At 43.5% G+C, this 16,154-nt stretch overlaps 1 protein-coding gene across 3 annotated transcripts in view; it reads right to left on the reverse strand.

Moving 5' to 3' along the window:
* C1H1orf21 (chromosome 1 C1orf21 homolog) overlaps positions 1-16,154 on the reverse strand; it is a 236,998-nt gene that overhangs the window by 15,482 nt on the left and 205,362 nt on the right. For 2 of the 3 annotated variants that reach the window (XM_045151949.1, XM_004658714.2), the window contains exon 5: positions 14,079-14,139. In XM_045151949.1, the coding sequence (XP_045007884.1) occupies positions 14,079-14,139 (61 nt within the window). Of the gene's footprint in view, positions 1-1,329; positions 1,710-14,078; positions 14,140-16,154 lie in introns of those variants that run through there. The other variant, XM_045151956.1, reaches the window with a different exon arrangement.

A 16,154-nucleotide genomic window follows, 5' to 3' on the forward strand; every position in this document is an offset into this window, starting at 1 on the left:
CTTCTATAGTCAATTTTGAAAATGTGAGCTTAAAACATTTTGGTGCTCCTCTTTTTGGTAGATCTCTTTACAAAGTGGGCTTAAAATGAGGCAGTCCAGCAGCCTTTAATCCCAGCACTTGGGAGGCAGAGGTAGGAGGATTGCCATGAATTCGAGGCCACCCTGAGACTACAGAGTGAATTTCAGGTCAGCCTGAGCTAGAGTGAGACCCTACCTCAAAAAAAAAAAAAAAAAAAGAGGCAGTCCAGGAAGCTCAGGTACAAGGATGCATTCTCTATGAATGAGCTGATTAGGCCTCCAGTTATCCAGAGATAACAAAAGATCGCAGAATATTTTTTTAAAAGAGATGTACACAGCACACTATGCCTCCTGATTCTGTCCTGACTGATATACATTTGTTGTAGGGGAGATAAATGGGAATAAATTAGATATGGTATGCTCTGAAGTTCTCTCCAACTCAAAAATTATGGTTCTAGATTAGAAGCACCCTGAAGGCAAGAGTCCAATGTTTTAATTCCTCATATTGTATCTTCCATTGTCCTATTTTATTTCTGAGTCCACTGAACTCCTACATTATTCTTAACCCAGAAATTAAGCTGATTGAAGGACTCAAAGAAGCCAGTCTTACTACTTCTGTGAGTTTGTTGGGAGCTGTCTTGCCTAACTTGTTATTGCTATTACTGTTATAAGCATTTTGAGGCTAGTATTAATGAGCACTTATAAAAAAGGCTTATAAAAGCTTCAAAAAAAAAAAAACCTGTAGGAGGGCTGGAGAGATGGCTTAGTGTTTAAGGCGTTTGACTGTGATGCCAAAGAACCCAGGTTCAATTCCCCAGTACCCATGTAAGCCAGATGCACAAGGTGGCACATGTGTGTGAAGGCCCTGGTGTGTCCATTCCCCTCCCCCCCTTTCTCTCTCTCTCAAATAAGTAAAATAAATAAATAATTTAAAAAGCTATAAGAATTAAAACGAAACTTTACACAGGAAAAAAAAAAAAAAAGACAGGGATTCGGCTGTACCTAAGCCACTGAATCACTGACTCCTATAACCACAGCTCAAAAGTTAGCACAGGCTATTCAACATGTTTATGCCACAAGTAAGCCAGGAAGATCAATGTGTGGAAGCATCCTATTTTAATACTCTCTCTATTAGGAGGTTTTTCTACCATAGGAAAGCACTGGCTTAGAAACCTAGGCAGAGTTCTGTATTTTCCATTTTTGTCACAGACCCCTCAAATCCCTCCTGTATAAATGCTTGACACAAGTAACTTCAACCAAATAAAAACTACCAATTACCAATTGCGAAACTGTGTGTATATATTTCTCCAATTTCCCAGGCAAGTAAATATCATTATCCAAATTTTATTGGTGCAGATACAGGATCAGAGAGTGTAAGCCATCAGCCCGTGACACACAGCTGTGACGAGAGCCAGTTTCTGGATTTGGTCCGAGTGTGCAACATGGGCTCTTTCCCTCGTGTCTGGATGCCCCCTTTCCCAAGTCCCTGTGGACTGCGTTTCCTGGCAGTGTACTCGCTGTGTATCTCCATGCTGCTCCAAACCGCCACCACCATCTCCTATTGCGTGAGCCACAGGCCTCTTCCTGACCACATCTCCATCTTTTGTGTGCTTCTGCCTGTGTTTGCAGCCCAGAAGTTCTATCTGTGCTGCTCAATCACTCAATAAGTTTCGTGTACCCTGTGCTGGGGTCTATGGAAACAAAGACAAGTGAGAGTCAAGCTCAGGGATATGGATGGTGTTTCCACTAGATTTAGATAAGTCCTTCCCTCCTCTTCTTCTTTCACGCTATGGCCGTGTGCATGCTGCACAAGTGCTGAACCACTGGGCTATATTCTCTGCCCTCTTTCTTCCTTTTTTTTTTTTTTTAAAAAAAACTTTTTATTGTGTTATATGGTCTCACTAAGTTGCCCTAGGTGATCTTCAAGTCACTCTATAGCTCTGGCTGCCTTTGACCTTGGTATCCTCCTGCTCAGCCTCCTGAGTAGCTGAGATTACATGTGTGTACCATGACACCCCGCTAGGTATTCTATTTATTCATTTATTTTCAAGGGGGGGGAGGGAGAGAGAGAGAGAGAGAGAGAGACAGAGAGAAAGGAGTCAGACAGAGAGAGAATGGGCGTGTCAGGGCCTCCAGTCACTGCAAATGAACTCCAGATGCATGCGCCCCCTTGTGCATCTGGCTTACGTGGGTACTGGGGAATCGAACCTGGGTCCTTTGGCTTAGTAGGCAAGTGCCTTAACCGCTAAGCCATCTCTCCAGCCCTAGCTAGATATTCTTAAATAACAGAGTAGTAGTGTCACAATCGGTACTCTCTATCCCTGAGTGCTCTCTACAGGACCAAATCAGTACTCATGGATGCCAAACTCACGAGAGTGGAAGGGCCACGAGGACGAAGGGGAATGGACAGCTGACTGGAGAGGCCAAATGGGACTGAGTCCGGCGAAGAAGCCACGCCAGCATTCTGCCATTCTGCTCCCAAGTGCCACCTTGGGCTCCCCTCCCTTGTCCAGTGGCCAGATGAAGCCATTCACTGACTGCTGCACCACACTGACTCTATAGCACTGTCAGCCATGCCTTCTTCACCCACGTAGCATGGCTGTAATCTGCATTCATGCCTGCATTGCCTCAGAACCTGAACCCTTGCTGCTCCTCAGAGAACCAGGCCGATGGAACATCAAGAGTTCTCTGGAAGCCGGGCATGGTGGCACACGCCTTTAATCCCAGCACTCGGGAGGCAGAGGTAGGAGGATCGCTGAGAGTTCGAGGCCACCCTGAGACTACATAGTGAATTCCAGCCTGAGCCAGAGTGAGACCCTAACTCGAAAAACCAAAAAAAAAAAAAAAAAAAAAAAAAAAGAGTTCTCTGGAAATCAAATCCTGCTCAAGAAAGTGAGCAGATGTCAAGGACATTGCATGTCTTTTAGGCCTGGGGCCCTGCTCATTCCTCTCGACTGCATCACTGATTCTTATTAGCTGGTCGGGGAGCTGAGATTCCATGCTCAGATCTCACCCGTGGTTCCTACGGCAGGGTCATTGGCACCACGATTAAGAAGGCATCTGCATAAAGCTATAAAGGAATAAAAACAAAACAGGAGTGAGTCACATCTTTGCCCTTTGTAATTACAGCTCTAATTTGGCTATCCATGTTGGAGGGAGAGAAGGCAAGGGGACGAGAAGCAAAGGATGTGGTTGGTACCAGAAGCAATTTCTGGAAATGTTCACTGTGGAGCCAGCAACTGTGTTGTCGAAAGATCATGGCAGCCAAGCCCACTTCCTACACACCTAAAACGGGATTCCTTAGACACAGGGCAGGCCATATGACACACTTTAGGCTTGGGTGCCATAGCCGTGGTTTGCTCATTGATCTCAGGCATGGGGGAGGTCTTTAAAAACACTGCCAGAAAATAAAACGCATGCCAGATGCATGTGATTGGTTCCCCAGGAAATCTGAGTAGATGGTCTCAACAACAGTTGTTCATACAAGGGCTAGGGAGATGGTTCAGCAGTCAAAGACATTTGCTAGCAAACCCTGACTGCCTGGGTTCGATTCCCCAGTACCCATGTAAAGTCAGATGCCCAAAGTGGCACATGCACCTGCAGTTTATTTGCACTGGCAAAAGGCTCTGGTGCACTCAGTTCCGCTCTTTGCAAATAAATAGATTTTTTTTTTTAGTTTATTTATTTCAGTGAGAGCGAGAGAGGCAGAATGGGCAAGTCAGGTCCTTCAGCCACTGCAAACCAACTCCAGATGCATGCGCCGCCTTGTGCATCTGGGTTACGTGGGTCCTGAGGAATTGAACCGGGGTCCTTTGGCTTTGTAGGCAGACACCTTAACCTCTAAGCCATCTCTCCAGCCCATTACACAGTCATCATAAGAAGTTCTCATCTAGTTTCAGCAACTTGGGACTCATCTATCATCATGCTGGGGCCAGGATCCCGAGATTTCCTGTGCCTGCATCCCCGCCGGCTCTGCAAGGCAGGGAAGCTAAGACAGAAGAGCCATCAGGGATATTCCTGGGGGCAGCACAAACCCAGACTGTCTTGTCTCCCAGTCCAACAGTGAGACTTATGTTAGGCTTCCCCTCTTACTCCTAGGACCGCCTGGCCATCTGCAGATCAAGCCATTCAGAGGAAAGCATATTGCAGGTGTCTGTTCATGTCCTTGCTAAGGAGAGCCGCCTAAGCCATAGTATGTGAGAGCAAGACAGTTTCCCCTGGTTTCCAGCATTTGCCTGGGACTGGCCCAGAACTTAACTCTTCCCGATCTACTCCTTGCCCCGGGGGGGGGGGGGCACAGCAGGACCGCGTAACCTTTCTTTGTAGTGTGGAGGGCTCACCCTCTTCTTCTGGCGGGTATGTGGTTGGATTTCGGCTTGAGTGGCTTTCACTCACATTTGGGGATTTTACAGCATTTCTTTTCTTCTTCTTTTTTTTTCTTTAAAGTTGTTCATACACAGCCCAATGCTCCAGGTCATTAACTACACACAAGCCACTCTCTTCACCAGATGAAGAGCTAAACCTTTTCTGATCTCTGATCCATCAACTCAGGACGTGGGCAGATTGACCTGATGTGATATGAAGAGACAGCACCTTGGAAAGAGACTTATACATGCAAACTTACCAGGATCTTTCTCACCAACTAAGATAAATTCTGAGGCCAAGGGAGTCAAGCCACTTCAGGAACCCAAACATTTTCTAAGTGTAAATAAATCATTGTTTAGTAGGCGGAGAGGTCTGTCAATAAACTAGCATCTTTCCACTAGCTGATTTTAAATTCATACACTGTTCTTTCTTAGACATTACCTCAAAATGTCACACTGAATAATTCCAATCAAGAGAGGTTCAATCTCAAAACCATACAGGACTTTGAGAGCCCAGTGACCTATTAACCTTAGGGGCATTATGAGCTGTTTGTAAGCAGAAGGAAGGGAAGTGAGAAAGGAAGGAGAATGGGTTTCCATGGAGTCATCTGCAAAGTCTGCTGCAAGGTCAGGTTGCTGTCTAGGCTCCAGGGTGCTCATGGGTGCGGCTACACCTGGGATGAGAGGGAAGTGTAGTAGAGAAACCCACAGCCAAAAACCCTTGAGGTCCTTGCTGGGGCCCGTGGACAGGTTCCATGGAGTTATGAAGCTGTGAAATTATAGTCTAGTGTTTTTGTGTGTATGATGATATATGTATTTTTACAGGGAAGGTCTTCACAAAGACTTCAAAAAGATGCATGGGGCCCAACAAAATTCACAGAGCCTGCATCAGAAAAGCTAACCAGATGCAAATGGCATTGTACTGAGGCTGTCTTTATTACACATTTAAGGTCTTGGGAAACTAAAGGACTCATTTGTTATCACCTGGAATCTTACACTCCCCTAAACTAAAATACAAATCCTTGCTTTCATCTGTTAGAATTCTATTATTGTAGATATGAAAACTTCACTCACTATTTCTACTTCTTACAGGTAAACCTAGCATGTTCAGCAGAAAGCACATCTTAAAATCTCAAGTCACCATGGTTAGTATTATATTTGGGAACTCCTTCCTGGGCAAAGTTTTAATCTTGACACTTGCTTTTTCTTTAGCCTCAGTGAAAGATGGGAGTCAAAAACATTGCTAGCCCAGTGTGGTGGAACATGTTTATCATTCCAGTATTCAGAAGGCTGAGGCAGAAAGATTTTGAGGTTGAGGTCAACCTGAGATATACATGAAGACCTTCTCTCAAAAAACAAAAACAAGGCACAAAAACAGACATGTAGATCAGTGGAACAGAATAGAGGACCCAGATGTAAGCCCAAGTAGCTATAGCCACCTGATATTCGATAAAAATGCCAAAAATACTCATTGGAGAAGAGACAGCCTCTTCAGCAAATGGTGTTTTGAAAACTGGATAAATATCTGCAGAAGGATGAAAATAGATTCTTCTCTCTCGCCATGCACAAGAATTAAGTCCAAATGGATTAAAGACCTTAACATCAGACCGGAAACTTTGAAACTGCTAGAGGAAAAAGTAGGGGAAACCCTTCAACATATTGGTCTTGGCAAAGACTTTCTGAATACAACCCCGATTGCTCAGGCAATAAAACCACAGATTAACCACTGGGACCTAATGAAATTACAAAGATTTTGCACCGCAAAGGACACAGTGAAAAAAGCAAAGAGGCAACCTACAGAATGGGAAAAAATCTTTGTCAGCTATATATCTGATAGAGGATTAATATCTAGGATATACAAAGAACTCAAAAAGTTAAATAATAAGGAATCAAACAAGCCAATCAAAAAATGGGCTATGGAGCAAAATAGAGAGTTCTCAAAGGAAGAAATACGAATGGCATATAAGCATCTTAAAAAATGTTCTACGTCACTAGTCATCAGGGAAATGCAGATTAAAACTACATTGAGATTCCATCTCACTCCTGTCAGATTGGCCACCATCATGAAAACAAATGATCATAAATGTTGGCGGGGATGTGGAAAAAAAGGAACCCTTCTGCACTGCTGGTGGGAATGCAATCTGGTCCAGCCATTGTGGAAAACAGTGTGGAGGTTCCTAAAGCAGCTAGAGATTGATCTACCATATGACCCAGCTATAGCGCTCCTAGGCATATATCCAAAGGACTCATCTCATTTCCTTAGAAGTACATGCTCAACCATGTTTATTGCTGCTCAATTTATAATAGCTGGGAAATGGAACCAGCCTAGATGTCCCTCAACAGATGAGTGGATAATGAAGATATGGTACATTTATACAATGGAGTTCTACTCAGCGGTAAAGAAAAATGAAGTTATGAAATTTGCAGAAAAATGGATGGACCTGGAAAGTATTATACTAAGTCAGGTAACCCAGGCCCAGAAAGCCAAGCGCCACATGTTCTCTCTCATATGTGGATCCTAGCTACAGATGACTGGGCTTCTGCGTGAGAATGAAAATACTTAGTAGCAGAGGCCAGTAAGTTGAAAAGGAGACATAAAGGGTGGAGAAAGGAAGGGAGGAGGATACTTAATAGGTTGATATTGTATATATGTAATTACAATGATTGTAATGGGGAGGTAATATGATGGAGAATGGAATTTCAAACGGGAAAGTGTGGGGGTGGGGAGGGAGGGAATTACCATGGGATATATTTTATAATCATGGAAAATGTTAATAAAAGTTAAAAAAAACAAAACAACAACAACAAAAAACCCCAAAGTAATAAATGGATAAATCTGAAAACTGAAAACAAGCCACTATCTTATTATTTCGCTCTGTGGCAAATTGACATTTTCTTAAAGCTAAACATTTGGGCAAATGTCAAAAGTCCTGGGAAGGCAGCTGTGCTAACCACTATACCACCAATGCCTCTTAGTGGTGCACACCTTTAATCCCAGCACTTGGGAGGAAGAGGTAGGAGGATCACCATGAGTTCGAGGCTACCCTAAGACTATATAGTGAATTCCAGGTCAGCCTGGGCTAGAGTGAGACCCTACCTGGAAACCCGCCCCCCCAAAAGTCCTGGGAGTCTGTGTCATGTCAGACATAATCAAAGTGACAGATTTTAATGGAATAATGTGATAAGTAGATGGAGTAAAAAATAATGAGCTAAAATAAGTGAAGACAGGTGTGGTAGTACCTATCTGTTATCCCAGCATTTGGCAAGCTGAAACAGGAGGATTACTATGAGTTTGAGGCTAGCCTGGGCTATATACTGAGTTGGTCTACAGAGTGAAACCCTGTCTCAAACAAAACAAAACCCACAAATAAATGAGGTGGCTCTCTTTTGGGTCATAGTTTGTTTTTTTTTTTTTTTTTCTTAACGTGAGAGAGGAAGAGCAAGAGAAAGGGAGGGGGAGAGAGAGAGAAAGAGAGGGAGAATTGGCACAGCAGGGCCTCCAGCCACTGCAATCGAACTCCAGATGTGTGCACCCCTTTGTGTTTTTGTGTGACCTTGCATGCTTGTGTCACTGCATCTGGCTTACATGGGATCTGGAGAGTAGAACATGAGTTCTTAGGCTTTGCAGGCATGCTCCTTACCTGCTAAGCCATTTCTCCAGCCCTAGCTCATAGTTTTTTAATCTCTGAAAAGCAAAGCAAAAGGAAATGAGAGAGATGCTAATGTTTCTTGGACCTCCATTGCTCTCAGTATCCCTCTCTTCAGATGTAGCTTGGTGAAATGGTCACACGTGTCCCCAAAGCTCTCCCAGCTGCCTGCAATGATCTGAAGTTTCTGCCCTAGGACGTAAACCTTGTGTTCAGTACAGGAGAACTGAGTCTTGTGACCACAGGGGGTTGGGGGGTGAGGATAAGGGTCATGATAGAAGGACTCCTCCATTAACACAACAGGAACTCATGTTAAAAACCAGATATTGCAAGATGGGGAGCGTCTGTGGGGGCAAATATGTGTAAATTACAATAAGAATGTATGAAAATGTCATAATAAGATCTTCCAACTCTTAAGTATTGGGAAGCTACAGAATAAATGTAAAGAAAGGCTACTAAAAGGATAAATATGTTTCAAAAAAATTCAAAAAAAATTTTATTTATATATTTATTTGCAAGCGGAGAGAGATAGAAAGAAGAGATAAAGACAGAGAGAATGGGCAATGCCAGGGCCTCCAGCCGCTGCAAATGAACTCCAGATGCATGTGCCACTCTGTGTATCTGGCTTTACCTGAGTACTAGGGAGCTGAACCCAGGCTTTGCAGGAAAGCAGCTTAACTGCTAAGTCATCTCTCCAGCCCAGGAGGAATATTTTTTAAATGAAACATCAAGGCAAGGGTTCTTTCTTATTTATTTTGTGTCCCATGTTTCTCATTTATTTTTGTTTTCTGATAATTAGCACCATGCCTGGTACGCACAGTGGGTGCTGGATCAATTTTTAAATTGCATTGTTTTTTGAGGGGGGGAGGGGACGACTATTAACTTTTTAGAAAATCATGTGTCTCATGGTGGTATAAAGGCTACAGTCCTGCTCACGTGCTGCCAATCAGAGTAGCTCAAAGTAAACCTAGAGCAAGCTCCACTCTACATCGGCAGCCCCTTTCCACATACTCATAGTGCTTTCCTATCTATTTTGAGAGCCACAGAACAGGTATTTTTGTTTGGTGAGGGGAGAGTAGAGTAGGGAGGCAAATTTCAAGCCATTCTTACACAACTCAGTAAGTAAAATGGATGAGTCGAGGTAGGACAGGGTCTCCACAGGCCCAGCTTGGTGTCTTAACAGTTTAGGATGAGCAAAGGAGCTCCTGGACATTTCTGAGCGAGACAAAATCTTAAAATTCAAGATCGCAGCATGACTCATCTCTCAGCATGAAGCTCGATGAGAGTTTAATCGTTTTTTGTTTTTTTTTTTAACTCAACTCTATATAATCTAAAGAAAATTTGAGCTGCAGAAATGGTTGCCCTTGAGTTGGCCTTGTCTAAAGACCCGGAAACAACTTAAATGTTTGGAGGCCTAACGTTATATAGGACAGCAGACCGAAAGGGGTGAATGGAAGAAGCAGGGTAGATTATCTGTATAAATAAGTAGGACGTGTCAGATGAAGCAATGGTTTTTCTTTTTGCCTCTATATGTGTGTGCTTGCGCGTATGGTTGTGAGACGGAGTCAGGTAGCTCTTGACTGGGCCCCTGAAAAGAAAGGAAAGTCTGTACTTGCTAGAAATCAAAGGATGATCTGACTTCTTATCCCTTGCCTAGTTCCATTGACCTGTTTGTCCATAAACAACCTGGGCCCCTCCTGGGAGGGAGGCCTTTCCTGGGATTTAAATCTAATCTTAGCATTATGGTTGGTCAAGCTTAGACCCCAGAACTTGGTGTCATGGCCAGCCTCTTCCTGAGACAGCCCCTAACCTACACTGATCACCCCTCACTCTGGCTCACCTGAGCTGGAAGGCAGGTCCCACCTTCATAAGGTTATAAATATGTTTGCCAGGGGAGGATAAGATCTCTGAGCTGCCTGACCATTTGGGAACCTCCAGCTGCTAGTGAGTTTCCCCTAAGCTCTGCCCAGGCCTAGCTGGGCGGAACCAAGGGGAGAGGCCCCTAGCCTTTACTTCCCACTTGGGCTTTTCTCCACATGGGTAGGAGCTCTTTGAACTCTCTTTTCTGTCCTCTCCATGTGGGCTCTCAGGCCACATGGGTGTATTCATTCTCTTTTCCTTGGTTCTATAGTTCCCTCAACAAGTATAAAAATTTAATCATTATCCGTTTCAGTGTTAGTTTATTCAATTCTTTGATTAAAAGTAGATACAGGGTCTGGGGTGGGGCTTAACAGTTAAGGCATTTTCCTGCAAAGCCTAAGGACCCAGGTTCAATTCCCCAGGACCCACATTAGCCAGATGCACAAGGGGGTGCAGGCATCTGGAGTTCATTTGCAGTGGCTGGAGGCCCTGGTGCACCCATTCTCTCTCTTTCTCTCTTCCTCTTTCTCTGTCAAATAAATAAATAAAATATTTTAAAAAGGTAGACACGGACTTGGGGTTTAAGGACTTTCCTGAACCCCCAGGACTCCATTACAGTTGTTCTTATGTGTGTGGGTGCATGTACGTGTGTGTGGAGGCCAGAGGTTGACATCCGATGTCTTTCTCAATTATGCCCATCTTGTTTTTCTGAGACAGGGGCTCTTGTTGGACCTGGAGCTCACTGATTTGGCAAGACTAGCTAGCCAGTGAGCCCCAGGGATCTTCCTGTCTCTGCCTCCCCTGTGCTGGGATTACAGCAGGCTCTGCTATGCCTGGCATTTATGTAAGTAATGGGCATCCAAACTCAGGTCCTTATGCTTTCATGGCAATCACGTCGACTGCTGAGCCATCTCCTCAGCCCCTATCTTTTCTTTAAAAATAAATATATTTTGGTTGGGTGCACAGCTTAGTAGCATAACACTTGCATGAGGCCCTAGGTACATCCCCAGCATAAAAGAAAGAGTCCTGGGTTGGAGAGATAGCTCAGTGGTTGAAGGCACTTGCTTGCAAAGCCTGACAGTCTGGGTTTGATTCCTCAGTACCCAGAAAAAGGCAGATACACAAAGTCATGCATGAATCTGGAGTTCATTTGTACAGGAAGGAGGCTCTTGCACACCCATATTCCTCCTCTTTATGTCTATTCTTTTTCTATCTTTCTGTCTCTCTCTCAAATAAATAAATAAAATTATATAAAAAAGAAAAAGGACTCAATCATGGGAACGCTGTTTATGTTGAATCTAAAATGTCTAGAGAAGGTTCCAGCCAATGAACAATCATGTGTAAACTTTATTGTAATAAATACATCACACTCTATCCTGGAGGAAAAAAAGCAATCAGATTTTAGATGAGAGCAATGACTTCAGTTTTGAGTCAAATGAGATAAAATTCAAATTACAGAAACATGCTGGAAAGAAAATATCTTAATTCCTCATCAGAGTTTATAAATGCTGTTTAAAAACATAACTTGAAAGCCAGGCTTCGATTTTCCAGTCAACCCTTAAGTACTAAGCAAATCTCTTAGCAGTGAAAAATCAAAATAGACAGAAAAATGAAAGATCTTTATCATTACAATGGGCACAAATTATTTCTTCTTATGTTACTCTTTACTAAAACAAAATGTTATCAAGCAAGCTGAACACGTTTTGAACCGATACATGTAACTTGGCAATTGATCTGAGGTGGAAGCTTTCAATGTAACGTCATGCCTATGCCAGCTTGTCACTGAAAATAAAGAAATAGTACTCTTTAAAATATCTATACACACCCAGGGAACACTACAGATCATCATTTCAATTCATTATCCACCTCTGATTGAAACCTGCCAGTCTTTTAATGACACACAATTATTCTCTCCAGGGTCCATCCTTGAAGTGGAATCTACTGCTCAAATACTGATCAATTTAAGATCTTCATGGTTTTTCATTAAGTAATACGTAGCATGAGGTTGGAATTCAGGAAGAGATGCTCAGAGGAAGGGACTACAAAAAGTGAAAACCTTACAATTAAAACTATAAAACTGGACTGTGATGTTGAATCATGGAATAAGCATGTTCTGAATCCAGAATATTATTTTTCTTTAGAATAAACTTCATGAGTTATAATACCATTGTATGGTTGTCATCTAACTATAGTCATAATTCCTGTTTTATTTATTACATAAGTTACTCTGAGATCGTGTGACTGGTTACATTTCTGCAGACCGATTTTGTATCTTCTATCAGTGTAAATCCACACATTGCAAGAGAAGCAACCTGGAGTATCAGCTTTGAAGTCAGATGGATCTGTGGAATTCCATCTGGACCATGCCGGGGCCCCTGTTATCTAAGTTGAAGACAGTACTAAGCCCTATATATTTTGTTTTCTCTTACACAGTTATGTCATGATGAAGGCACAGTTAGAGAAATGCATCACTGGGCAATTTTGTTACTGTGTAAACATCATAGAGTACATTTCTACAGACCTGGAGGGTGCAGGTCAGTCACCTACTGTGGCCTCTGATGTACCTAAGAAATTTGTAATCACAAGATGAATGAGACTCATGTTGATGTAGCATGATGCTGTGACTCATGATGAACTTACTTTTTGTTATAAGTGGGGGAATATTCTAAAATAGTTACAAGTAGTATAGTAAATACACAAATCAGAAACCTAGTCGTTTCTTACCACTATTAAGTATTATGCACAATCTATAACTTTAGGGGTGATATTATCCCACCACTGGCAGCATCTCCACAGACATGCATGTGATGTCTTTTGGTATAGCATTAGTGCAGATATGACATCACTAGGTAACTTTGCATTTATGCTTTTTTTTTTTTTTTTTTTTCTAGGTAAGGTCTCATTCTAGCCCAGGTTGACTTGGAATTGACTCTGTAGTCTCAGGCTGGCTTCAAACTCATGGTGATCCTCTACCTCTGCCTCCTGAGTGTGGGATTAAAGGCATGTGCCATCACCACCAGCTTGCATTCACACTTTTGAACAGTATTAGAAACTGCTAAATACTATGCAGATTTTTGAGGTTAGACAGAGTGTATTTTGCCTTCAGAGGTGGTCATAAGTCTATGGAGACAAGAGGTAAAAAGTTATGGTTTAAAAGTTTCAAGTTTGACAATGGGGGTGGAGTTGTGATGGTTAATGTCAACTTGACAGGATTTGGAATCACCACGAAAGCAAACCCCTGGCCATGCTTATGAGGGATCTTGTAGATTGATTACATTAAACAAGGAGAGAATATCTACCCTCAGTGTAGGTGGCACTATTCCATGGGTTGGATATCTGGACTGAATAAAAGGAAGAAAGTGAGCTGAGCCCCTGTTGGGCTCTGAAAGGCCCAGGCGCGAGACCTAGTGGAACTTCCTGAGCCTAGCTAAAGTTTGGCGACCTGTCTCTGGCCAGCTAGGACTCAGCAAGATGCCTAATCCATTTCAATAGTTAAAGTTTACTATTGGCTCTTACCTCTTCCCCCATCCTAAAATCCCCGCCTTCGTCCCCAACATGATATAGGCAACTGCTCAGAGTAATAAAGCGAGTTGTTTCTGTGAGTTCCTGCATTGAAAAGACTCGCGACCCAGTGTGGTTTTTCTCCGGTGGCCAGGAGAGGTTTCTGGGTCGTCCGACGCTCATCATCCCCTCAACCCCTAGGGAGGAACCAGCAGGCCAGGTCCTTCCCTCGGTACTACCTACCTGAGCGGGAAGCAGCCCCGCAAGCCCCAGCATTCATCTCTCTGCTTCCTGACGTTGGATGCAATGTGATCATCTGCCTCAAACTCTTGTCTCTGTCTCTTCTTCACCCCAATGGACTACCCCTCAAACTGCAAACCCAAATAAACACCTCCTTGCTTAAGTTTCTTTTGTCAGCCACCTTGTCACAGCAATGGTCTGGGCAAGCAGTACTGCTTGTAGTCTGAGGTCAGAAAACTCCTTCAGAAACAGAATGACTTGAGTGGGGACAGTCCAAGATACTACGGGCTGTATTACACATCGTTTTCACAGACACTCTTCTTTTGTGTGTTAACTTTCTACCCAACTTCTTATCAACTGTTTTATAAAATAGGCATAACAATATTTTTAACCTAGCTAGTAAGGCAATTAGTACAGTTCTCTAAAAATAATTTGTTTGACATCTTACCTTTTCAATTTTTTCATCCAGCATTCTGAAGAATTCTTGCTGGCTCTCAGAGATGTGCATGCTGGAAAACAGAAGAGTCAAACGCATGAGCCGCTGCTTTCCTCAGCCTGGCCTCATCAAGTGAAAAATGGTGATCCCGCAAAGTCTGGGCCACACAGTCTTTTGCTAGAGACTTTTCCACTGACTAAAGGTCAATGTCGCTTGGGAGACTGTGCTGGAACTTAGATGGAAGACAGCTCCCTGCTGGCCAACTATGCCAGGGGATAAAAGTCACCAACAGCCTGAAAAAGCAGTGAATCCTGCAAGCTACAAAAGCAATCAACCAGGCAAGATGTATCCACTGGTGCAATAGTGGCACGTGGGTACTGGGGGCGGGGGTAATCAACCACTCTCTGATTAGATATGAAGTCTGGTCGTTGGAAGGGAAGCGATGCCTCGTACTGAGAAGCAAGTCAGAAGCCTTTGGCTTAAAGGTTATAGACCCTAGAGAGAAACTTCCACTGTGCCTTGGTTAAAAGGAGAGGTTATATCCATCAAAAACTCTTCTAAATGTCTATGTTTGTCCTTTTTGATTCATGCTGCTGATCTCACTCTTGGCTAGGAAACCTGTGTTTTACAGATGGCAGTGAATACAGGAGACCCAAGACCCGTCAGAATGGCAAGAGCAGAAAGCCATCTGCCTAGCGTGAGACGAGTCACTTCTATCACACCTGCCAGGGCCCAGGGGACATTAAAGAGGAAGTGGTGGGTCAAATATGATGCTGCTCCCTGCTAGCCTCAGAACGTCCTCCAAGGGATGGTGGCAGACACTGAGGAGAGCCAAAACTCATCTAGGCTGGGCTAGAGAGATGGCTTAGTGGTTGAGACATTTGCCTGAAAGCCAAAGAACCTCAGCTCGATTCCCTAGGTCCCACATAAGCCAGATGCACAAGGTGGTATATACATCTGGAGTTCATTTGTAGTGGCTGGAGGCCCTGGAATGCCCATTCTCTCTCTCTCTCTCAAATACATAAATTAAATAAATAAAATTCATCAAAACAGTAAATTAGAGGCTGCTGAGAGCTGAACATTAAAGGAGGTTTATAACATGCCGTCCAAGGCCTAGGGAACATTTGCAGAAGAGGGGGTGGAATGAGAGAGCCACAGGGTGGGAAGATATATGTTGAAGCATTGTTCCCACAGGAACTGACTGGTGCATTCATGACTCTACAGCGACTACCTATACACCACTGAGGGCCCTTAGTTGAATGGGGGCCAGGGAGAGGAGACATACAGAGTATAATCTGCGAGGAATATGACAAATTCACAATGTATCCACATATAAAAGTTCTCAATAAAAACTTAAAGAAATAAATGTCATTATAGCAATCCTGCCAATGTGTTTTGTAACTGTCTATCAGCACTTAATGCATTAGTGAATACAGTTTCTTTTCAAGGAACAGGTATTACTTAATGTAATGTTACTAGGAGGCCCCTGTCAATTTTGAACATTCAGTAAAACATTTTTGGTTTTAAAAGTAATAAAGTGAGGGCAAGCAGCACATGGCATGCTTCAGCCCTGCGTGTGACATAAAGCGAAAACTAACGACACAAGCCATCCTGGATCCTACGGAGGCTGTCATCGGCATCGACACGACTTCCAGATGACTCTGGATGCTGGCTGGAGACAATGAGGCAGGGAACATAGCAATGGCCCGACGTTGTCCCTGATCACTTTCTGCACCTTGGAGGGCCTGAGAGGCCTGTGGAATGTGGCAGCAAGAACATCAGCACGTGCAGTAGCCCTTGTCTTGTGGCCTTGCTGCCGTGCGCTGTTTGACAGCCTGCCTCGTTAAAGGGCTCGCATCTAACGTACAGAGGCAAGAAGAGCAGGAAAGAATCACAGCAGAGAAGGTGTGGTGGGATGGGCACCAGTGGAAACACGGTTGTTCTAGTCAGCAAATAGATGTAGGCGAGGCGATACACACAGTGTTCCTTACAGTTACTATTAAAGCCCATTTGTTTTACTGTCGGGGGACAGGTGGAGGGTGGGCTCAGAACAGCTTCTTCCCGTCCAGCTGAGTGCAGACAGAGGCC

This window comes from Jaculus jaculus, chromosome 1, assembly GCF_020740685.1.
Source record: "Jaculus jaculus isolate mJacJac1 chromosome 1, mJacJac1.mat.Y.cur, whole genome shotgun sequence".
Taxonomy (NCBI): domain Eukaryota; kingdom Metazoa; phylum Chordata; class Mammalia; order Rodentia; family Dipodidae; genus Jaculus; species Jaculus jaculus.